Source organism: Drosophila busckii, chromosome X (genome assembly GCF_011750605.1).
Source record: "Drosophila busckii strain San Diego stock center, stock number 13000-0081.31 chromosome X, ASM1175060v1, whole genome shotgun sequence".
Taxonomy (NCBI): domain Eukaryota; kingdom Metazoa; phylum Arthropoda; class Insecta; order Diptera; family Drosophilidae; genus Drosophila; species Drosophila busckii.
In genome coordinates, this window is record NC_046608.1 from 4,280,588 (window position 1) to 4,303,604 (window position 23,017).

The 23,017-nt window shown below is 37.1% G+C and overlaps 1 protein-coding gene across 1 annotated transcript in view; it reads right to left on the reverse strand.

Moving 5' to 3' along the window:
* Positions 1–16,896, reverse strand: part of LOC108606277 (microtubule-associated protein futsch) — a 52,660-nt gene extending 35,764 nt beyond the window's left edge. Inside the window, exon 1 of the mRNA XM_033294366.1 lies at positions 15,774–16,896. Coding sequence (XP_033150257.1) covers positions 15,774–16,215 — 442 coding nt within the window. The 5' untranslated portion in view covers positions 16,216–16,896. The remainder of the gene's footprint in view (positions 1–15,773) is intronic.
* Positions 16,897–23,017: the final 6,121 nt, after the last annotated feature.

Below are 23,017 nucleotides of genomic sequence, written 5' to 3' on the forward strand. Positions count from 1 at the left end.
GCTGCATAATTGAATTAAATGTACAAAATAACAGCTTCTATTATGTAAGCTGTTAATTAGTTTAGGCCACGCCCACAGCAACGCCCACATGTGCCATGAGCATGCGTGCTGTTGCTCTCTTTTATTTTTAGCTGTAATTTGCATAATAATAATTACTTTTTAGTAAGCTCGTTGAGTTTAATTGCCAAATAAAACGAGCATAAGCAGTCAGTTAACATTTATGGCCAAACACACACACTCAGACACATAATCACACACATAGACAGACTAAAGGCGCATCAAAAGTTAAGCTAGGCGCAAATCATTTAATTTTTAAGCCAAGAGCTTAGCTATCCAATTGGCACCAGCTGCAGGCTGTAGCAACAAATCAAACTAACTGCAGCTACTGCCTTTGGCATTCAATACGGCTGCTTGCCCTTTAACCTCTTGTTGTGTTGCTGTGTGGCCTGCACCTTTGGCTGATTTCTCAAGGGAGATAGGCGCTGCGGCCTGGCGCCTCTTGCTGCATTAGTATTTCTATATATTACTAGGTACTGACTGCATGGCGTATAGTAGTTTATGTGCTGGGCTGGGGCATTATAAATTTCAATTTCATGCACCACTAAGCAGAGGAAGCAGCGGTAACGGTAAATGGTAAATGGCTGCTAAATGTCAAGGGTTCATGGATTGGGCCACACACAGCACGCGCCTTGGGCCGTGTGCAATGCTTATGCTTATCTTAGCCATGAAGAAGGCGTCAGCGTTTGGCAATAATAAAAAGCAGTTACAGCTATAGTCACGGGTTTGCCTTTTGTGGCACAAAAGTTGCATTGAAATGAAATTCTATTGAATGGCTGCCAACTGATTGAGCGGCCAATAAGCAGCACACACACATACACACACAGAAATACAGACACTAATGCGGGCACACTCAACTGTATGTGTGTGTGTGTGTGTGTGTGTGACTGTGGATAAGGCTAAAAGCCAAGCGTTTGGCAGCTGGCGCACTGAATGCAATTTGTCAACCATTTTTGCAATTTTCATGCCGGTGTGACAAAATTGAATTTACACACACACACACACACGTGTCTCTCTGTGTGTGTGCATCATTCATTGGCTGACAGGAAATTGCGAAAAATTTTGATATTGCCACATCGCTTGGCTCGTTTCGTTGAAACTTTAATTGCATATTAATAGTTTAAGCGGTGGTTAAGCCAATTTTATCACAGCCAATCAATCTAAAAGTGGCTTTAATCCTCTCATGCGTTGACGTCTCATTGGCCAATCAACATTTATTAATAATTTGCGCTCTACTTGTTTACTTTATATTTTACATTTAGCTTTAGTTGTAGCTTAAGCCAATTATTATTTTATACATTTTGCTCTGATTATAACCAGCGAGTCATAACTTATATATAAAAAGTAGTTTATAGCAATTACCAAATGTCAAATATGTAAATTTTTTGCCTGCATATCAATAGCAAATTGAGTTTATAGCTGTTAAATTCCAAAGGGTCATAAGCTAATTGTAAATTTATAGCTGCAACTTTCAAAGAGCAAAAGCAATAAAATTTACTTTGTTTTCGTTTCATTCACTGAATTATGACTAGCTTAATTTATTTGCGTTTCGTTTTATAAATTTGTGTATAATTTTCTCGTTATCGCACAAATCAATGAAAACAATGGATAAATTACATGAATTTGGGTTCAAATTGCTGCCGCATTCGGCAAAGTTTTCTAATCTGTAGCCTACCTTAGTATTTTATACAATTTAATTAGTTTTCTAACGACTTAAACTTGTCTTAAAGCTTGCTGATTAACTATGATATTGCTGTTTTTTATATAATCAAGCAAATAACCCATGCAGCTCACTATTTTTTCATTCACTTGTTTTATTGCAGTTTAAGTATCAATAGCATTAAGTTCAGAGTGCAGAAAACAGCTGAAGCAAGAAGATGAAACAGTAAAAATGTTGAGTGTAGTGGCAACATGAGAGCTACATGTGAGTAAAAGAAATTCTCAAGAACTGCAAATCCGATTTGCGTTTACAGCTTACTGCTTTTAGCATAAAGTGTAACTATACATTTGTAATTTAAACAAAGTTAAACAAATGTTGTGGTTTGAAATTTCAATATAAATACAAACTTTAATTAGTAGTTTGGCTAAATGTTCTGATATTTAAATCAATGCAAAGGCGCTGCCACGCCCAACAAAAAACATCGTTGCAAGCGAACTTTAGTGCTATGGGTAATTTTCTTTTTGAAATTTGCAGCATATTTGTATGACTATTGCCTACTTTTAGGCTGCCCTGTGTCGTTATTTGCTGTTTGGCCAGCAGCCAAAAGGAATCGAATGCAAAAGCCTTTTGCTGTTGCTGTGCAAAACGCTTGATGATTATGCAGGCAGCTGGCAAAACTTTTAATTTCACAAATGCGGCAAAGCAAACTAAAAAAAAATAAAACCGCACAAGGTTTCCTTCCATTTGTGCTTGGGCTCTAATCAAATGAAATGCTTTTCTACATCGCTCGCTCTCGCTCTCTGGCAATGTAATAAAAATTGCAATTCCAAATGCACAAATGTAGCTGCTACATATGTAAAGTAATATGCATGGCGAACACAATTTATGATCATTGAATTGAATTGAAATTGATTTGTTGCACACACACTGCTCCTGCTGTGCTGTGCTTAGTGCCACCTGTGCTTGCCACACAGCATAAAATTCACAAGCGCTTACATATTTCGCTTTATTACTGACAGCGCAACAAACCGCTAAACAAAAAAACATTTGTTGTTATTCAAGTTGACAGTCTCGGGCCCGGCAGATATTTATGCAAGCTACGTCAGCGAACAATTAATTATGATTCCTACACACGGCAAACAAAACGAACGAACGAGCGAACGACAGCGCCATACACTAGCCACAGTCATGTTGACTTAAATAATTGAGGCGTGACATGAATTATGGCCCAAATCTCAAGCAAATTGCGCCACATACCACGCAGCTAATCAATAAGGCGTTACCGCCGCGGTCGACGTCGACGTCAGCAGCGTCGCCGTCATGGCAACTCCTACATACTAAAAAAAAATTGCGACTCGAGCCAAGCAAGCATAAGAATTTTATAGCCGCATTATATATGAAAAACTGTTCATATGCCTTGAGCTTTGATTGACTGTAGCATACTTTTCAGCGAGCACAATACAACAACTTTAATCGATACTATCGATAGCTTTCTTATGAGAAATATAGTCAGCATTTTATATGGCAATTGTTTGCTTAAAAAGAAAGCGATACATATTATTTTAATTGGTTTAAATTGTTGAATATTTGTACCGCAATCCTCAAAATGACGCTACTTATCGATTAGTTTGTCAATCGATAATTAGCAAGTCATGCGCCGTAATTAAGCTTTATTGAATATTTAAATTCTTTATTAACAATAATTATAAGCTGCCTTCATTGAAATTGAATGAAACGCAATAAATTTAAGAGAATATCTCAAATTGCCAATTTTAATTTTCATAACATTTCACACGTCTAATTAGCAGTTTGATTTTAATAGCATTTTAATTGGCTTTTTATTTTCGAACACGACACTTGCCACTTGCGAAGTGAATACTGCAATATTTGCATTTATGCAGATACTTTTTGTAACAACTGTAACTCAAATATTTGTTCAATCAATAAACAAGAGCGCGCGGGCCTGTGAAAAAATAAATAAATGCGACGTGTTGTGTTCGCAATTCAATTTGTCAGTGATTGCAAAAATGTTGAAAATTAATTTCAAAATAAATTCAACGACGTTGTTTAATTTGCATAATTTATAAGCTGTCAAATAAGCAATGACGTTGCAAATAAATTCGAAATTAAATTGCAGAGCTTAGCAAGTGAAGTGAAGTGCAAGCTACGCTAAAGCTGCTTAGAAAATTGTTTGGATTTAAAAGAGTAATATGCAGCGATTTAGGTCAGCGCGAGGGCGTGGCCAAGTTAACTTGGCTTGAAAGTTTTGGCAACTTGGAACTCAAACAATGCGCGCAGACCAAATCCCAAATCAATCAGAAAGTCAAACAAAAAGTTGGAGCACAAATTCAGTTTGCTGAAATTAGTTTGACGCTGGCAAACGAATTGTGAATTGACAGCATTAGCATATGTAAATAATTGAGTCTTAAAGCGAGAGAGAGAGCGAGCGAGAGCGAGATAGAGAGAGGCAGTCACGTTTGCCCATTGCATTAGTCGAATTGTATTTCAGTTTAAATGCCACTAGATAAGCAACTTTTATGGCCCAGGCCACAAACTTTTGCCGAGGCACTTGCGAGCAAAAATAAAAATGGCTGCCAAGTTGCCTTTTACCGTTAGAGGCTGCAACTGCAAGTCGAACCATAGAAATGTCTACATATCGTATGTGCAAGCATAAATATACTTTAGCCCGGCTTAATGTAGTTGCAACACTTTTGGCCCGCCCAACTGCCAAACTAAAAAAAGGAAAATATAAAAAAAAATGAAATGATCTTTAGCACAAAATGTTGCAGGCACTGTCATAAGTTTTGGCAAACTAAAGTTCAAAAATAAATTTCGAGCGCTTTAAAGTTATATTTAAATTATTTCCTGCTAGCGAACTTGCTGAAATTTATGCAGCAGAGCAGTTCGATTGGTGCGTGTGAGTATAAAAGAGTTGGAAACGTGCCCCAGCAGCAGCAGAAAAAGGCAAAGAATTCTAGAAATAAAGACGCGAAAGTTAAAGATTTCTTTATAATTTATGCATGCAACAAATTTAGCTGCGTTTGATATTCAAATTTCAAAGCGTAGAATTTCGAATTTAAATCTCTGGCTGCTGAAGTTTTGTAGCTCTACACACTTAAATATTGATAACAGCCAAAAAATACGTTTAAAATATTTTAATTAATGCATATTAAAATAGCTTTAGCACCTAATTAGAAAATTCAAAATATGAAATTTTCTTTATATAGAAAAAATGCACACAAAAAGTTTCATTGTTGAATTCCCAGTATTTCGGTAGTTGATATATTTTGTTTAATGGCAAAACGAGAATTTTGAAAATTTTTAACACTTAATTTTAAGCCCATAGTTTCTGCTTGGCTCACCCTATTATGCAATCAAACTTTTGCGCTCTCTGCTTTCTCTTTTATCAATTACTAGCTGCTCTTATATTACTTTCTTTCTTTTGCTTGCGCATATTTGCATCAACTTATTGTTTTTGTGCACTTGAAGCTTAATAAGAAATTTCCTTTTCTCCACTTATATTCAATTCTGACAATTTGGTAATTGACAATTGCACAATCTTTTGCTCTCTCTCTGTCTTACTGCTTAGTACATAGAGCTGTCGCTCTCTCTCTCTGTTTTCGCTTAATGCATATATTGTTATCTGTCTATTGTCTTTTCATAAATTTGCTTCTTCGAACGAACTGCAATTTGCATTTTGACAATATTGAATGTCGAGCTGTCTTAGCCAACTTGTTGAGCAGATGCATTGAGAGTTTAGTGACAGGCAGGCAGTCGTAAACTGAAGGCGCTTTTAATGACAGCACAAAATAGTTAATTAAACTGAAGCTGAAACTGAAACTGAAACTGAGACAAAGACCGAAAGAAATTGCAAGCTAATGTTGCATCAATTATGAAGCATGTTAGCCCATCAAGTTGTTGAGCTTACATTTCAATTTGTGGTCACTTGCTAAAGTTAACAAGCAATTAAATACACACACACACACACACACACACATAAGTTTGTCTAACTTGTTAAAAGTGTGCGGCAGGTGTAACAAAAGTTTAGTGTGTGTGTGGCCTTGAAGTCTTGAAGCTGCCAACTGATTGGATTTTACCACAGAGCTATGCTAATTGCAATTAGATGACCGCACTTGCAATTATAAGTTGGGGGCGGGCTTGGCTCTCAGCATAACTCAAGTAATTGCAAAATTAAATTGCAAGGCTAATGGCGGCGCACGCAAAAACAAAAAAACACATGAACAAAAATTAATTAAAGTGCTCTGTAGTCATCAGCAGCAGTTTTATATTTTTTTTTAATGTGCGTATCCCATGACACTGTAACATGAGACGTGCCAATAAGCAAACTGACCACAGGCGCGTCATATGATCTACACACACACACACACAGAGACACACACACATACATGCACATGCTAATGATAGTCATAGCCAGTGGGTGTGGCAATGCACTTTAAAGCAATTAATTTGCACTAAAAGCAATTTTAATGTGCCTGTGTGTAAAATTTGTGTATAGCTATCTCTTTCTATCAAGTGTGTGTGTGTGTGTGTGTGTGTTGATTGATGACGCACATTACACACACACACACTCACTTTTCGTACAGCCTGCCTATGTCTAACTAGGCCAGCACCTCAAACCTTTGCTTCACTTGTTAATGCGTTGCGCATACGCCACGTTGTGCGGGCGCTGCTCGTAAACCAGAGCAGGCTGCTCGCCTCTGCCTGCAATGGTCAGGCACATAAAATACACGTAATTTAAAACAGGCACACACACACACACACACACACACACACGCGTATGCATAACAGTTTAGCTTAATATCGCACATAAATCTGCAGAGTCAAGCTACACTGCAAGAAATCAAGCTAAACGACTAAACAAAGCACAGAAGAATATATATATATATAGAGATATATATTTATTTAAAATTTTGTATTTGCGCCTGCATTAAAATTAAACTAATAAAACAACTGCCTAACTAAATTTAACAACATTATAGACAATAAACAAATTGCTATGCAAGCAAATAAATTGCTTAGCTACCAAATTATTAACAAATTTAATTGCAGCAATATTTTTATACGCAAAGCAAACACACAAATCCAAACATTGGCAAAATTGCTAAAGTTTTAAATTTCTTATGCTCTGCAGTATTAAACGCTTTGATTAAAAGTTTAGCTTAACTCACAAATTTAAAATTATTGCTTAAATATTGACAACGACTTTGCATCAAATATTTATTTTCATTAAAAATATTATTTTGCTTACAAATTTTAAACATGGACTACTAAATATAAACGATAAGCGCCAAGTTTATAACGTTAGGCCTTAGTAAACATAAATTTTAATGCTAATTGAGTTAGCAGCAATTGCTTGAGCTCATCAAATTATATGAGCAGTCATCAATAAATTGTAATGCTAATCGATATTGCAGAGCTGAACTTTGTTAGCTTTATGGCTAACTGTTGTTAACCATTTTGAGAAGCTGCTGCACTTGTCATGTCAACCGGCTTAAGTGTCCAGAGTGCCAGCGCTGTGGATTAGCCAGAGCTGCTGCTCCTGCTGCTGCTGCTGTGGCTTGTGTGTATTTTTCCATTACGTGGCGCACTCATTTTTCTTTTTTTTTTTGACAAAAGTTTTTTAGCTGAGCTGCTTTTACGATGTAGCTGACAGACATTGTCATACAGCCATTTGCAGTGTGGTTAGGAGCAGCGTTTTTAGCCCCTTTTAAGAGCTAAAAATAGATTTCCACGCACTTTGTTGTCATATTTGATCGATTTTAGCTTTAACACATATTTTTCGTTAGCACTTAAAACAGACCCCAAACAGTTATCATAAGCATAGCAACTTTGTTACTTTTGGCTTTGACCTTGAACGCTACGCGCTCTCTCTCTCTCTCTCTCTCTCTCTCTCTCTCTCTCTCACTCATATTATTGATTTCTTTAGTAAGTTAATTAAAACAGCGCAAAGCACGCGCGTTTGAGCTTAGAGCTCAGGTGAAAATTATACCCCCTAACTGCACAAATTGTACACCTGCTGCTCATCAGCGCTCTCAGCTGAGCATGCTCTCCAAATTAGGCGGCACATAAAAAGCTGAAAGCGCTGCAATTGAGCTACATAATTGTCATAATTAAGTGCCTGTGCCCCCAGCGCCTCCTCCCACTCTGTCTCTCTCTCTCTCTCTCTCTCGACTGTCGTGTGGCAGTAACTACCACATAGTTGCCTCAAGTGGCAGGCACTCATAAATGTAAAAAGGAAATGCCATGCTCATAAGATTCTTTGTTGGGGGCATTTAATTATAGCTGCCTAAGTTGCAACTTAGTTGTCTGTGCAAATAAATTGCGCTTTTGTTTGGAAAACTTAAAGCGGCAAAGTATTGTGCTGAGATTTGCTTGGCGAAAGCAGCTGTTTTTGTTATCGATAGTATCGATAAGTTATTAAACTCATAAATTAAATTAATACATGCGTCTAACAATATTAAACTTTGCTCACAAGCATTTCATTTCGACTTTATTCTTTATCGATAGTATCGATAAATAGTTCATTTATGCGTCTTAAATTAAATTCTCTCTATACACATTACACTCCATTAGCTCAATTTACATCCTACGCACAATCAAAGTATTTGCCACAAGCAATTTAGCTTAATAGCCCATACTAACTTTCTACATTATCGATAGTATCGCTAAGTAGTTATCTGCTTTGCATTTTAGCCTTAAATTATATTCATCCACCATGAGCTTCAGCATTTTTCCATTGAATACTATTTTCTAACTCACAAACATTTAAAGTTGTTTTTTAATTTTCACACCCATTGAAAATTTATTTAAACAATAGTATCGATAACTAGTTAAGTGCTTTTATTTCTAGGTCGGCGCTCATAAATTATGAGCGGGTGAATCTTTGATGATCTTTTAACGAACAAGCTCTCGCAGATTCGGCTTTAAGTTTATTTTATTTTTTCTCCTCGCTCTAGCTCTCTCTTTAGAAATTAAATGGTGTAAATTACTTCCTTATCGATAAGTATCGCTGTAGCTTGTATGCTACCTTATTTAGCATATTTGTCTATTGAGAATTGCCTGTGGTTAGCTAGCACAAACCATATATGTCTCTCTGTTTTTATCTTCTAGCTAATTAGTGTCATGGGTTACTATTAAGACTTTTCATCGCTAGCCTATCAATATCGTCTAAGTTTACGGCTGCTAATTTTAAGACTGAGATGACTCGCTCACAAAAGTTTATGTAATTAGCTTTGTGCATCATTTATTAGCAGATAATCAATATATTTGCGCTCATAGCTAATATTCGGACTTGTCTGATAAAACTGTTCATGGCTCCCTCCCTCCAATCTAGCAGCAGCTAGGCGTTGTTCTTCTCTTCATTGGCTTTTACTTTATGTTTATTCCGTTCATTGTTATCCACATATAGAGTGAGGCGTTTCTTGGCTCAAAGCTGGATATGTCAGTCCTTGGATTAATGACCTTTGTTATCTCTTATATTTTGCCAACTGTTTTATTGTATGTTTCGTGCGGAATCCAATCAACAGCTCTCAATTTCATCCTCAGCTCGCTCAGATAGTGGGTTTCAAGTATCGCTCAGGGTACAATAATTTATGTACACACTCATAATCCAAAATTATTATTACTCGCCGTCAAGCTCGCACTTCTTAGAACCTAAGGACACTTCTGCTTAGAACTATGGAATAAGTACTAATATAAAACTGTAAGTTCTGTAGTGATAATTCTACGTGAGAGTCTGGCTCCGACGTCCTCGCAATCAGTCACCGTAAACGTCAGCTGAGGCACAGAGTCTATAGATGACAAAAAATTTGTAAGACAATTAGAATTTATAGAGATATATAACTATCTCGAACTGAACGCACACCCGCATGGATAGAATTGTCTAAAGGATGATGACAGCTATGATAATATTAATGAAGTAAGGCCTTAAAGATAATAATTAATATAGGTTATATAAAAATTTTTAGTGCTAAACTAGAGCGTAAAGACGCTACGGAAAATTTAGAGACACGGAGCGATAGGCAAGGTGCTTTAACAGTAAGAAATATGGTGTAATAAATTATTGTGTGTATTAAGCTGTGGCAACACATATCGTGAGGACAAAATACTGCTGGTCAGACCCATAAGCCAATTTACGTGTTGATTTAGAGACTCGTTACAATATGATTAAGCTAGACTAGTTTATCTCTTATATTAAATATGCGCTCTTCACTATTTATAATCGCTCTGAGCTTTGCGCCGTGTACTATGTGTGTCTGATTATGCTTAATATTTATAGTGAAATATCTATCCGACGACGCTGCTTGAGATATCTCTAGTGTGGCGAGATTTTCAGTTTAATCGCTAAGCGCACAGAAGAGGCTTAGTTGCAAGCAATAGTGTGCTTGTCATCGACAGCCAACAGACAGTGATCAGATCGCGAACTGACGTACAGACAAAATGACACGAAAGAATAAAGCTTGCAAGCTGACATTTACAAAGATTGAATTGGCTAAGGTTCATTACCCAGAGTGGCACATACTATATGGCACACAGGCATCGTGCACAAACTGGCTAGCCATCCGTGAATAAAGAGCAACACGGGCGCGGCGAGCACGAGAGAGAGAGGAAGCAGAGAGAAGGAGAGTTGGTCGCGATAGTGGTGTTGAGAGCGTGTCGATGCGCCACATAGCAAATCGCTTCTCAGTTTCGTGGTTACGGCTCACTTAGGCTTGTATGGCTGAACTGTCGGCATAATTCTAGATCCTAATAGTTATCTAGGATACTGCTGCTGTCTTGCTTGCTGCACACAACACTCACGACGATCTTGGCTAGTTTGTCGTGCTCAGGGACTGAGACATAGAGGCGTGTGAGAGATTGCGGCAGACTCGTTGAGTGTATGGGGTGGCTCAACTGTGAGGCCCAGGTGGTTCACCATGTGTGTTGTTGAGGGACATATAGGATGAGACGCTGTCTTGTGCTAAGCAAGTGTTGGGTTTGGCAAACTCGCTCATTATTATAAATGCACTGTCTTGTAATTCTCTGAAATTATTAGAAGACTATTATAGTTTGGTGTCTTTCGAGATCAGAATTTGACTGAACAAGATCCACAGCTGGTCTTTTTAATATGACTAACTGCATGGTATGCAAATGATTAATATCACTTGTACATATGCACTAACACCACATAGTATATAGATCTCAAATACGGTAGCCTCTTGCAAGTGATAACGATTAAATGGAGAGGGTTCAACATATAATTGGTTATTACTGACTTCTTAGTAGACTCTGTCCTTTATATTTGAGCCCAAAGTCATGTATTTAATTGATATAGATGTCACTCTCTCGCATGATTGGCATTATATTTACTTAGTTGGAAGATAACCAATGCTATCTCAGTCACTTTAATTACAAGATATAGAATCGACTCCAAAAGTTGCAAGCCTCAAACAGAAAAGTGAGTATTAACCAACTAGGCTAAGAGTCAACGCAGACGGGATATGGTACTAATTCCTTTAGATTAAAGTTAGTACAATGCTCACAATCTATATATGCTTAGAGGCATAGAGCAATATATAATTGCTCTGACGCGCCTTGGAAAAGTTTTTGCAGTGGCTCGGTATATTTTAATTATCGCACATTGCTAGACATTCACGACTTACGCCCTTAGTCACTGTGTTAGCATTGATATTTGTAAGAGTAAATTTGCACAGCTTACACGATTTTCTCTGGAGTTTTTGTTGTGTCTTTGTCTGATTTGACTTACATTGACGTAATGACTCTGTTTCCGGAATTGGGAACAAAAGTTTTATTACATTGAGCAGTCCAATTTTGGGAATTATAGATATTTTAGCACACTGAGAATTTCAATTAATTACAAATTTATAGAGGTCAACAATTGTTAAATCAAGATTTTGGCTCTCGTATATTCTCGTATCCTATACCTGCCCATCAATGATGTATCATGAGGATTATCCCATACAGTGCATTTTGTGGTGTTGGCTGGGCAATTAGTTGATCCTTAATAGTTCGTCGTGATATTATGATTTTAATTATTATTTTTGCCGCATAATTATTGACATATTGTCACTTGCTGTGCATAAGTTAATTAATACCAATTGTACTTTATGCTTAGTTGAGCATTTGTGAATACTTTTGTTCAAATTCGAACCGGCTGTGTGTGGTGTGTAGTGCCGGTTGTTGTACTTTGTCAATCTTTTTGCTATGTTGGAATTTCTTGGCTACTGCCGTTTTAATCTAATAGCAGCGCAATGTGTTTGGCCATTACTATTGACATAGCGCGCACATATTGCATTAAAATCGAATGTACCAAAAGACGGCAATTTCAAAATTGAGTGCACTCAAGCGCGAAGCGACTGCGGTTACTTGCCACACATTTCCCGATTGAACCATCTCAGCACCTTGATATGCCAAATTTCTCACTGTGTACTACTCTATGCTATCGTCTGTAGCACATAGAAGCTCGGGACTTATGGCGCAACGTAAGTCTGGTGTGAATGTTTTGGCAAATAGACACCATTAAAAAGCCAGGCAAGACAGCCCAACTGTGGTCAAAACCTTTGTTTCAAGGCCTTGCAGAGCAATTAATTTGCCTTATGCTCTTAAGATATTTAGATTGAGCATACGATTTTATTTGGATTTATTTATAACTATAATTGCAATTATTACGACGGTGTGTGTCCCCCGAGCCTTTAGCTGTTCAATTCACTTTTCAAGGAACTGCAGCATAATTCCCCCCAATTTTTTGCTCGTCTACTGCTCGTGGTGCCTCTCCATCGTACTACATACTTGGACTCGACCTGGAGACGCCGTTGTGATACGTCCATTTTGTGTTAGCTTTTTATGAGTTAGAATTTATAGCAACAAAGGTTTGTGTGCCGTGCATATAGTAGCCTTAGGAGACTGCAGCTTAGTCCATTCATTTTAATAGCTTGATAAATTGTCATGACTTGGGCAGTTGTCCGATTATTTAGATCTGATATGAAATCATTTATATATTATAATATTGTTTAATTCTCAGAAACTGTATTACTTTTTAGCCTTTTAACAAGTACAAATTATTTAATTAACAAATTTGAATTAAGGGGCATAACAAAAGACTTTTGCCTCACGCCAAGTGTGATAATATGAAACAGTCAGCTTCTTGGATACTGATATGATTCTGATTGCTATAGTGAGCATTGAAATTGGAAATAGCTCTTGCACGAAAATTCGGTGCCGTCAATAGCACACTGTATAGGCTATCAAAAGCTGATTGAAATATTTTTAAAATGATTAAAATTAATAAAAAAGTTCAGAGGCAGCAAAGACTCGAACAATATTTATAAAATAGTAAAACGATATATATTTAGAGTATTTTATAGCTTTGATATTACATTTAATTTGTTAAAGTTTGGTAAATGAAATAGGCTGCACAGTATTTTTGTCTCATTGTGTGCGCGCTAACAATAATTTATTTGATTTTTATTTTATAGACACACACACACACACTACGCTGATCTATAATAAATTTTATTAATATTATTTATTTTTAAAGGTACTTACAAAATCTACATTTTAAATTTATTCATGGGTTTTTGTCGAAGTTTAACTTTTATTTTTGCTACAGTAATTTTTTTTTAGCTTGGGTCCGCTTATTTGTGAATTTCTCACAACTTTCGTATAGAACAAACCTATTTTTTTTACTTTTACAGTATCAACGTTTAGCAAGACTATAAAGCAATATATTAAATTGTCTGTCTTAATTATAAAAAAAAAAAAAATGAAATCAAACATTCAAACATATAGAAAAACCAACAAATATAAAATACAGCAAAATATTAGATGTAAAGAGAACATAAATATAAAAAAAAGTAATGGCATAGATAAGGATTTTCAACCAATTTGTACCATGGGTAACAAAAAGTTAGCATATAGGAGAGACATACGCTAATTAAGCAAAAACGTAAGAATTCTTAGCTTCCTAATTGAGGATAGGTTTCGGTTTAACTTGACCCATCTCGAAAGTCGACTAGATCGAAAATGGGTTCCCGGGTTCCCTTCTCGCTCCGGGGTATCTTTACTTTAGAAGGTTACAACTAATGAATAAGCGCTTGACCTCTAGCACAGATGATTCGTGCTCTAAGTTCTAAAAAATATAAAAAAATACTAAATCAGAAATAGATCAGAGCGGACTTAAAGTAGAAGACCAACTAGACACACCACCAACCCATAGACAAAAGCGCATAACTTGGTAGTTAAAGTATATTTGGCAGTATTTTTAATTGGCGTATTTCAGCTCTTATTCCATAGAGCGTATTATCAAATATAGCGATAGACCAAGATTGGACAAAAAATAGCGCACGAAACCAGCACAAAACACACAGAAAAAGATAAAAGAACAAAAGACGAAATACATTTCAAAACATAGACATGGAATGGCAAGTAGGCGAAAAGAATTAATTATTCCATGACTGAACATTTGCAACCAAACTGTATCAGATACCAAAACAAAATAGAGACGGGAAAGGTCTTGAGGGGGCGGAGATTAAAAAAAAGGGAAAAAAAAAAGAAAAAAATGAAAGTGACACATTCGCAAAAAGTGAAAAATGATGCAAAGACGCATTGAGCAAGACCACAAAGCACACCAAATTTTTAACGCTCAACTACTATGACCACAAAAAAAAAAAATTAGAAAAGAAAGCTTAAAAAAATTTGGCTATGAGCAGCCAAGCTGACCACATGGCCACATGCTGAGCATGAATGAGCCGCAAAGCAGGGCACACACACGAACAGTGAGAGGGAGAAGAGTAGAACACTAATAAGGAAAAACTAATTAGACGGCGTGTCGGCAGTCAGCTAAGTGTGAAAATGTTGGCATTGGTAGTTGTTATATAGTATAATAAATTGGTTTTGAAATTGGAATTGGAATTGGAATTAGATTGGCACGCCACGTCGATTGCTGAGGCGTAGCCTAAACTCCACCCCAACCACCCACCACACATGAAGAGCAGCGCTCTGCTCAATTTGCATATGCAAACTTTCTAAGCATAATTTATGCTGATTAGCCACAGCTATTTTGTTTGTTATTTTTTGCTTTCTATTAGTCAAAAGTATGCGCATTACGGTGGCTCGTTTTGATAGCTAAAAAAACAATTTACAAAGTGGTTTTAGCAAAATCGTAATCTATGCAAATAATTTCTATAGCTACTAAGGCATAAATATATAAAAAATGAATCTTTGAATGACGAAAAAATATTAAAACATAATTTATGATATTTGACAGCATTTCTTTGACTCGTATGCCTAGCTGCTTATATTTTAATAATGGCTGCAAAATTTATTAATTTAATTAAATAAAAACGTATTGCATAGGTAAATTTATTAAATTTGCTGTGTGCAATAGTTTTTGTAATACCACGAAATAAATAGTGGTCATAAATCTATCACCACATAATTATACGTTTTTATTTCTAGTTAGAAATCAATGTGATCTTTAGACTTACTCAGTGAGCTACACCTCATCTGATATACTTAATCTTTTGTAATATCAGGCTCTGGTCTATATTTGCATATGATACATAGTGTTTGTTCGATTCGAATTTCAATTCTCAACAATGTTTGGGAATAAATCATACTACTAGAAATTCTAATAAAACTTTGAATCTAGATTTTTCTTACTTTAAATGACATAATCTTATTGAATAAGTATTATCCAATATTTGCCTATAAATTATTTTTATCTGAACTTCTTGTTGCTTGATGACAAAGTCATGTCGAACTTCAATTTATTTAAAAATGTGGAAATTAACTGCAGAAAAAATTCTTAAATAAAATCTTGTTTTACGATATTTCTTTCATAATCTAATAATTGATATTTATCAAATTTTGTATAATTTATTTTATTGAACTATCTTGTTGCTAATGAAAAAGTTTCGAACTTTTCAATTTGAATTTAAAAATGTTTGGAAAATATACTCAGAAAAATTCTAAATAAAATCTTAGTTTACGATTTTGCTTGGTTTCAATTAAAATTTGTAATTTTTCTGTCACTTACCCTTGAGCAAATGCTGCAAGATGTTGTCCTTGTGCTCCTCGGAGTGCGGCTCGCCCAAGATGATGAGCAGATAGCAGCCGGTTAGCGGACTCGGCGGTCCAACCATGCCGCCGGCCAAGCTGGACAGGCCACCGCCATCCGAGCAGGCCGTATCCAACGGTGGACGTCCGCCAATCTCCGATGGTGGCAATGAGCTAGCCCCAGCATCGGTGGCTGCATCGTCTACGCCTCCATCGCCTGGATCGCCACCACCACCAGCAGCAGCAAGAGCAGCAGCATCGGCATCTGCTGCTTCGCCGCCGCCGCCGCCGCCGCCGGCATCGGCATCCATAGCCGCATCTAGTTGGGCAGCATCCGCTTGAGCCACAGGCGGCGCATCTGGAGCGGGCGCCTCCACGGCCTGCTGACCGGGCTCGTTGGCTGGAGTTGCTGCTGCTGCCATGACGACAGCCTCACCAGCGGTATTAGTTGTTGTTGTAGTTGTAGTAGTATTGGTTATTGGTTTTGGCCGATCTCCCATCACAGTTGTTGTTGCTGTTTTCGGTTCTCACAGTTAATTAAACGGGGGGGCACGCAAAAAAAATTCTTTTAGCAAATACACTTGAAAAAAAATACTTGTCGCAGTTTTTGAAACTCGACTAGTGTTTTCTCTTTCACACTTTTATATGTTGTCTCACTCTTTATCACTCTCTGTCGCTTTCGCTGTCTCTATCTCTCTCTCTCTCTCTCTCTTGCTCACTGTCTTTCGACACTCTGCGCACTCTCTCGCTCTCGCTCTCGCTCTCTCTCTCTCTCTCTCTCTCTCTCTTTCGTTCTCTTGCGCGGCGTTTTGTGCTTTGGAAAATTTCTTTGAAATTTTTTGCGGCTGAAACGTCCGCAGCTCAGTCTTAGCTGCTGTGGCGAATTGTGTTTTAGGGCGGGCGGCTGTAGGCGTGGCAGCTAATGCTTCACACGCTGCGTTGCGTCTTTGCTGATTTGTTTGCTTTTGTTGTTTTAGTTGGTTTTGTTGTACTTTTTGTTTTACTTTTTCAGTTCTCAAATTTTTCTTACGAGTCTCTCAATATTTTTGCTTTGGAAATTAAGATTTTGCAATTTTTTTTGGTTTTATTAATTTTTTTTTTGGTTTTTTTATTGTGCACACTTTGAAGCTGTGTTAATAATTTAATTATTTTTTTTTTTTTTTGCTTTAGTTAAAATTAAATTTTATTTTGTTTTGTCTTTGGAAATTTAATAGTTTTTTTGGAGTAAATGTTTAGCGGCAATTGTGTTATGTTAGTTCTTTTGGTTTTTTTAATATTATGCATTAAATATAATTTTTTGTTTTGTTGTGTTGAGTTGTTTTTTATTATAATTTGTTTATTTTACTGTAGATTTGGACTAGCTTTTTTATTTGTAGCAATGTTATTTATTATTTTAATAGTAATTGTCTTTTTTTTTTAATGTAATGTGTTTACGTGTGTATGCGTGAGTGTTTTTAAATTGCGAAGATTTTGTTTAGTTTTTTTTTTTTTTTTGCTTTTGAGTTGCGTCAATTAATTCGATTTTGTATTTTTTTAATGTATTACTTGTGTTTTTCTTTTAGCTTTCTTATTTGTTTGCTAGCTGAATAATTTGAATATCTGTAAATATAAGAAATTTTATTATTAAAAATGAGTACATGGCTAAAATCAAAGATGTTGTCGGTAGTATATTTTAGTATTATATGTTTGAATATTTTAAATATTTAAAATCAAAATATACATTGTGCAAGTTTCTTTTAAACAGAAATCGCTAATCGATATTCAATCATTCGATCATTCATCAATTCATTTATATTTGATAGCAAAAAATTCAGCAAAATCTTAAGCATTTTTTTTCTTATAATGCGGTCTGCTTAGTTTGGTTATATTTATTTATTTATTGATTTTTATTTTAAGAATAACAGGTAATACCTATTAAAAAAGGCAACATCGTGCAGTTTTTGAAATTTAGAATAAGGAGATGGAAGTTTTATTTATGAATTTGAATTTTTTTCTAACTTTGCTATTATTAATCAACACTAACTCAGATCTAATTGGATTTTTGCCATTTTTTTCTTTAACATTTTAAAGAGCATTTAATACTAAATATTTATCTTAAATTATTTAAACTACTTTTGGGAATTACTTGAAATTAAGTTCATTAAATAAATCTAAAGCTTGTCATATAGAAATATGAGCTAAAGTTGGAATATCTTTATATGCTTAACACTGATATAAAGTTAGTTGAATATGATTTTAACTTGCAGCTGCAGTTTGAATATTTTTATATAGTTGACAAGCTCTAAGTTTACAGCAATTTAGCTGTTGAGCATATTTAAGCATAAATTATAATAATTATTTTAGTTGCTATGCTTAGAGTGCAAATGCTTATGCACTTGTTGTTCTTGTCTATTTCACAGTTTGTCTATGAAAATCTTTTGCGCAAATCTTTAGCGCATTTCATGGAGTTTATGCGCCTTTTGCACACAAGTTGTCTGTCCGTCTGACTGTCTGCCTGTCGTACTGTCTGTTGTCGCTGCACTTATGACAAACTCGGTAAAAGGAAAAGAGACTAAAACAACAGCAGCGACATGAGCAGCAGCAGCAACAACAAAAACAACAAGAACAATATTGAGCATTTTTACAGCTGTCCAAAGTGTTAGTTTCGCAATCCTCAGAGGCAGACCCCCCCAGTTCCATGTGAGTGGCTATAAAAAGCCATAGACAGGCTCGCCAACATATATATATATATGTATATATATATGTGTGTGTGTGTGCAATGCATTGAACTTTGGCCGTGTTGCTAACACATATGTTTGTATTGCAGGCAACACACACTCCCCGAAAAAAATGTCGTCATCGCGCCATGACAACGACAACGACGACGACGACGACGACGACGACGTCATCAGGCGAAAAAATATATATTAAAAACACTATAAAAAAAAAGGAAAGCAAGCAGCGCCCATAATAAATAAGAAGCAACTCCTTTGATATTTTTGTCGCGTCGCTGTTGTAATCCTTCAAATGTGAGACTCGCGCTGCTGTTGCTGTTGTTGCTGTTGCTGTTGTTGGTTGCTGCCGTCTTGTATTTGGTCGCGTGCCACCCGCTCTTGCCGCAACGTTGCGCTTCGCTGCTGCTGGCGCTGTCTTCACTCTTGCTGTTTGCTGTGCTGTCTCCCCTGCGGCAACTTGCAACAGCAGCAGCAGCAGCAGCAACGATGATTCACACACCGGCAAACTGCAGACCCAAATGCAATTTGCATTACGCCTTGCCACTATATAGAGCTATATATATAGCTGCTCTTGCTCTTGCTCTTGCCACGCCTTTTGGCGCTTTGCTTGTTTTTTGATTGATGCGTTTTTCTGCTTGCTAAGATCAAGCGCAATGCAGCTGCAGTTGCTGCCAATTAACTTGCCATAGATCAGCTCAGCACACTTAAACAAAATGCAAAAAATTAAGAAACTGCCAACTTGCAACTTGAAACCTGCAGCAATTTGCTTCAACTGAAGTTGCAAGTCAGCCAAGTCGCTGCTGCATTGGAAGCGGAACTGCAAAAAGGAAGTTGTAGAATCGATAGGTCACACCAACACACCAAGACACACACACCAACATACACACGCAGCACGTGTTGTAGTTGCTTTGGGCCACGTTATATGATATCACCGCAGGAAGCCACAAAAAGCAAGCGCAAAATTAATTGAAGTGCTGCAAGTAGCAATTGCCACACCACACACTTTGCAACACTCCACACACACTCAATGAATGTCACGCTTAAATATTAAAACTTGAAAAAATTGCATTTAAAAAATATTGTACTATCATCATTTAGCTGATATTCGTTGTTACTTTTGAGCTGCTGCTGCTGCTGCCGCAAATTGCTGCTGATGTTGCTGTTGCGACTTCTTCTGCAACTGCTGCTGCTGCTGCTTCTGGTGTTGCTACCTTTTCTCTCTATGTGTGCCTTGGTGAGTTTATGTGTGTGTATGTGTGTGTAGATATTTGTGTATTTTATTTTATAATTCGCTTGTATGTTTTTTATTTGTAGTTCGTTTGCTGCAAACGTTTTGAAAGCTCGACGACGACTGAATCTCTGGCCGTAACAACTCGCAACACGAAGCGGCCAACGCAACTGGCAAACAGCAGCAGCAGCAGCAACATCGACGACGCCAACAGCAGCGACGAGCAGTCGCCGTCGTCGTCGCCGTTTTGGCTGCACGGCCAACTTCAACTTTGCTGCCGCTGCTGCTGCTGCTGCTGCTGCTGCTGGTGCGACCGCAGCCGCTGTCATTGGAAACCAATTCCAGGTTGCGTCTGCGTGCGGCAGAGCCAAGCTGAAAGCTCCTGCAACGGCTGTTCGCAGTTCGCTTTGGCCCCCTAACAAACTGCCAAACAGCTGGGGGCTCGCCCTCGTCCTTGCGTTAAAGCATTTCGTGTTTGCCGGCCGAACGACTCGCCGCCGCTTCCAATAGTTTCGGTTTCCCACTCGTCCCACTTCGGTTTCGGCTCGTTTCAGTTTCGCGTTGCGTTTCGTATCTCGCTGGCGCGGCCCGTTCCTTGCCGGCTCAACATTTTGCCAGTCATTCTCGTCGGGGCGTCATTTGTCGTCGATTAATTTCCCTCTCCCCTCCCTCGGATGTAGCTCTAAGTATACGTTATGTCTTCCTTACTAGTATTTTCGGAGTTGGCGCATGGGCAACTCAACTCCAACTCGTTCATAGGCTGCACACACACACATATTTATATATAGCTATATAGCAGAACTACAAATTGTATACCCTACATATTAAATTAAAGTTTCGCATGAAGTGGGCTGGGAAAATTGTAAATTTAATGGAGTTTAAAAGGTTCTAAGTGTTCTAAGACGCTAATCGATAGTTTCGAGAGTCTAAAATACAAATAGAGCTGAATAATAATAAATTGTAATGGGTTAAGTGTTATCGATAGTTTCGATAAGTGCACTTGAAACTGAGATTTAAGGCAGAAATATATAAACAAAATTGTTATGGGTTTGTAAATGTTCCTAAGCTGTTATCGATAGTTTCGATAAGTGCATTTAGGCCTGAGATATAGGGCAGAAATAAATAATAGAAAATTGTATTACGTTTTACATACTATTAACTTTCAAAAACTGTTATCGATAGTTTCGATATGTAGCACATCAATCTTGTAAAGATAGATAAATTACAATCAGTAGTATAATAAATATATGTACCGACAGTAAAGTTAGCTGCATATGTCATTTAGAATTTATTTAGGGCGCACACAAGTTCACTTAACATAGCGATTGCATAGACAAGCACTCGAAAACTTGTATCGATATTTGCGATAAATGCACTTGAGTTCACAGATTTGAGGCAGAAAATATTCGTATTGTGCCCAATTATAAATATAACTGTAAACTGTACTTGCCAATTAGTTTTGTAGTACCACAAAAAAGAATTGACTAATTTAGTTTACACATTGTTTATATAGACAAACGCTTGCAAGATTGTATCGATATTATCGATAGGCTTACTTCAAAAATTGTAACAAACTACAAAACTATGCACTTTTAATTTAAATATATCACTATAAAAAAAATAGTTATGAACTATAAATGTAAGCTAGAAATATTTGTAGTTTATTTTGAAGCTTGCAGCTTACGATATTTGTGGCAAACACGATTTACGTCTTTCGAGAGCCGCTTGGAGCGCTTGAAGCGTGTTGAACGAATGTCGTAAACAGCACCACAGACACTTGGATAACAACTGAATGACGGAGCAGCCTAAACAAGCAGACAGTGCGGCGGTTTCGTGCCGGGTCACACACACATGCATAGATTATAATGCCGCTAAGCAGCGACGACGACGATGACGACTGGAAAGTCAGCCGATGTGGCCGATGTTGCACGATTTAGTGAACGCTAATGAAATTACGCAATTTCCAGACGGAATCGACTGGTTTGGAGAGTCGTGAGAAGAGAGTGGAGAGCATTGAATATGCAAGAAAAGTGAGGATCAGTTGCAACACAAAATGCTGCATGCCACAAATTTACAGTTGAGTGGAGACTGTGCGACTGGAAAGTAAGACAACAATCATCTGATTTTGCAAAGCACACACACACACACACACACACACATATGAGCACATATATGTATGCGAGATAGGCAAACAGCTGCCAGCAAAGTAAATATTGATTTTTGCTGCCGCTTGACTTTGCCGGCAACATTGAGGCGCCACAAACAGCTGGCTGTGTGCCTCGCCAAGCATAAATGCCAGGCTTAACATAAATGTGCGTGTATGTGTGTGTGTGTGTGTGTGTATGCGTGTGCTTGTGTGTCTGTGTCGCTCAGCTGTGCAGCAAATCAAGCGTTGCGCCTCAACAATTATCATAGCAACAAATGTTATACTAACCTTTAATTATTTATTCTTTTTTTAGCACTTATATTATTTTAAATTGTTTATTAAAATTCACTTTGCACTATGGATGGAGCAAGTTTTACTCAAGTTTTTCAGCTTTAACTCTAAAAAAAATTGTTGGCATTTGTTTTTAACTATTGCATAAAATGGACTTTTGTTCAGTAATTAATTTAAAAAAAAAAATTAATTTAACGCGCACAATTAATTTGAATAACAAGCGTTTATTTATATAACACAATTTTATTTTGAGTTTTGGAGAGCAAAATGTGATATAATTTTTATAATTTTTTTAAATATGTTTGTGGACTTTTAGGCGCTGCCCAAAAAAAAAACAAGTTAACTGTTTATTTGTTTTTATGTTTTAAGCCGAAATAAACTTTAGACGGATATTGATTTTTAGCTTAGCTTGTTTCTTTGACTATTGTTGCTGCTGCTGTTGTTACAAGTTAAGGCTGCCCCGCCCCCACCACGCACACACACACACAGACATGCACTAGGAGAGCAGCTGATTGAGGCTAGTTTTAATTGATTGCTTGCCGCAAGTTGCAAGTTTGCAAGCTTGGCTAACACGCGACGCGACGCACACTTTGGCAATTGTTTTAAACAATTTCACATTTACAACTTTCGTGGCAGTTGCACAAATTTATTGGCTGACTGAACTTTGTGACTGATTTATTCGACAGATTGACTGACTGACTGACTGACTGACTGACTGAACGTTCGACTGTTTGACTGTTGGACTTGGCTTGCTTGACTAACTGACTGGGGCTGTCACAGTTCTGTTCGCTGACTGCAGCGCACATATCGTCGCTGTCGCTGGCAACATGAGCAACATTGCTTCC